This window comes from Atta cephalotes, assembly GCF_000143395.1.
Source record: "Atta cephalotes unplaced genomic scaffold scaffold00016, whole genome shotgun sequence".
NCBI classification, from domain to species: domain Eukaryota; kingdom Metazoa; phylum Arthropoda; class Insecta; order Hymenoptera; family Formicidae; genus Atta; species Atta cephalotes.
Genome location: NW_012130080.1, coordinates 5,273,566 through 5,275,548, shown reverse-complemented (window position 1 = coordinate 5,275,548; position 1,983 = coordinate 5,273,566). Strand labels below are relative to the sequence as shown.

At 35.1% G+C, this 1,983-nt stretch overlaps 1 protein-coding gene across 1 annotated transcript in view; it reads left to right on the top strand.

Annotated features, from left to right (window-relative positions):
• Positions 1-1,563: 1,563 nt before the first annotated feature.
• The window catches only part of LOC105618364 (A-kinase anchor protein 10, mitochondrial), a 4,188-nt gene continuing 3,768 nt past the window's right edge, over positions 1,564-1,983 (top strand). The window contains exon 1 of the mRNA XM_012199907.1: positions 1,564-1,588. Within this exon, the coding sequence (XP_012055297.1) occupies positions 1,564-1,588 (25 nt within the window). The remainder of the gene's footprint in view (positions 1,589-1,983) is intronic.

Sequence of the window (1,983 nt, the reverse complement as noted above, 5' to 3'; positions counted from 1 at the left end):
GAGAGAGAGAGAGTACTTCCTAGACATATATAAATAGAGTAAAGAGATCTGCAAGAGGGAATGAAGTGCTCTTGAAAGAATTGCAACGTATGAAACTTTACGATGTATTTTGTAATTCATTGTAATAATTTCCTCTCAAGGAAAATATGTCTTTCAAATATTCAAGCAGAACATATAAGTCATCCTGACATCAAAACGACTCTAAATTGATTATTGGAAAATTATAAAAAATTACTTTATCATTAATAACTATCATTTTAATGTCATTTTGACGTTATCATGACTTGTCTGCTCGGGTATAATCTTGTTATGAGATGTAGATGAATGTGAAAGATGTAGATTCTGTGAAAGAATATCCAAGGAACAATACAGAAAATCTCTGGCGCTAATCCAGATTTTAATTTTAATTAGACCTATCTTCTGAGTTTATTTAAAATTCTAATACCCGTTTTCACCAATGTTCTAATTTTTAAAGCTAAAAAATGAAGAGAAATTGAAGTGAGATTAGAATTAATATACATTGATAGAAATAGACATAATGGTTGAAACTGAAAGTTTGAATTTCATGGATATTTGCATTATATAGAGTATATATAAATTAGTAAAACACAGAGACGTCCGCAATGATTAATTATTTTATTTTTTCAAAAACATCAGTGTAAATGTTACAAATAAAATTATTAAATACAAATAGAAATGTAAAAATATTTCAAGAAATGAATTACAGTTTAAGAATTATTCTTTAATAACGCGCAATCTGTCTCCTTTTTACAAGCAGTCATATTTTTATGTGTGATAAATTGACACAAGAAGAAAAAAAACGCATCAAGTATATAAAATAAATAAAAGATATATATTTGAGATTTTAACAATTTAATATAAAATTCCGGCAATCTTTCGAAGCATTCGAAAAACGCGCGCATGTAAATGCCAGAGTAGTTCCTCTCGCTACAAGTGCACTTTCCACACTTCCCTTCACCCCTCACCTGTATTCGCGCCATTGGAGCGCGAAAGTGCACATCAAACACATCTAATTTTATTCTTCATAATTAAATTTTTCATACAGTTCATTCCTCTTTTTTCTCCTTTCAATCTTCAATTATTTATCTATTTCATTCGAAGTGCAGGGAACTATGACATAATACAGATGGTACGGATACAAAGAACAGGTTTCACAGGGGTTGAAGAAAGAAGTGTAAGCGGCCCGCGGATTCTCTCTTGTTGCACCTGCTTACACCTTGCGCTTGTGTGTTGTAATCGGCGAGGATGCAAACAATAATCTGTCACCTAATAATGACGCCGAGGCGAAATGTCGCGCGCCGCCGCGTGCGCACCTAGCCTCGGGTGCGGAAAATCGTCGGCCGTGCAGCGCGGAGGGATCGTCATCGTCGTCGTCGCCCGAACCGCGATCCCGATCGTGCGACACAGCCTGACACTTTCGGAGCGGTGCTGTTCACGCGCTCCGTGGGATGCGCCGCACTCGTAAAGCATCATCTGTTGTTTACCTTTCGACGACCCTCGCGTCATCGGCGACCTTTATCATGTTACGCGCTGACACGAACGATGCTCCAATTTTTTAAGAAGATTGGTAATTATATCATACGCTTTTATGTCGTGACGTAAATTACGAAGCGGACGAATCATCTTCTTTGTCTAGCACGCACAATCTTAAGTGTCCAAGCCTGACCTTCTGACATTTTCAACACGCAACATGTTTTCTTTTTATTTTATTCTTTTTATTATTATTTCTTCTTTCATTCTTGTTTATACTGAGATATTTGGAAATTGCGTTTTACTATTTAAATTGAAATTTTGCCTATTTATATATATATATTTTTATATATATATATATATTTCCACACACACACACACACCATACACACACACACACACACACACACGCACACACACGCACGCACGCACACACAACTAAAATTTACATTACAAAAAGTTAAAATTTAAATTTTACTAAATAATTATTCT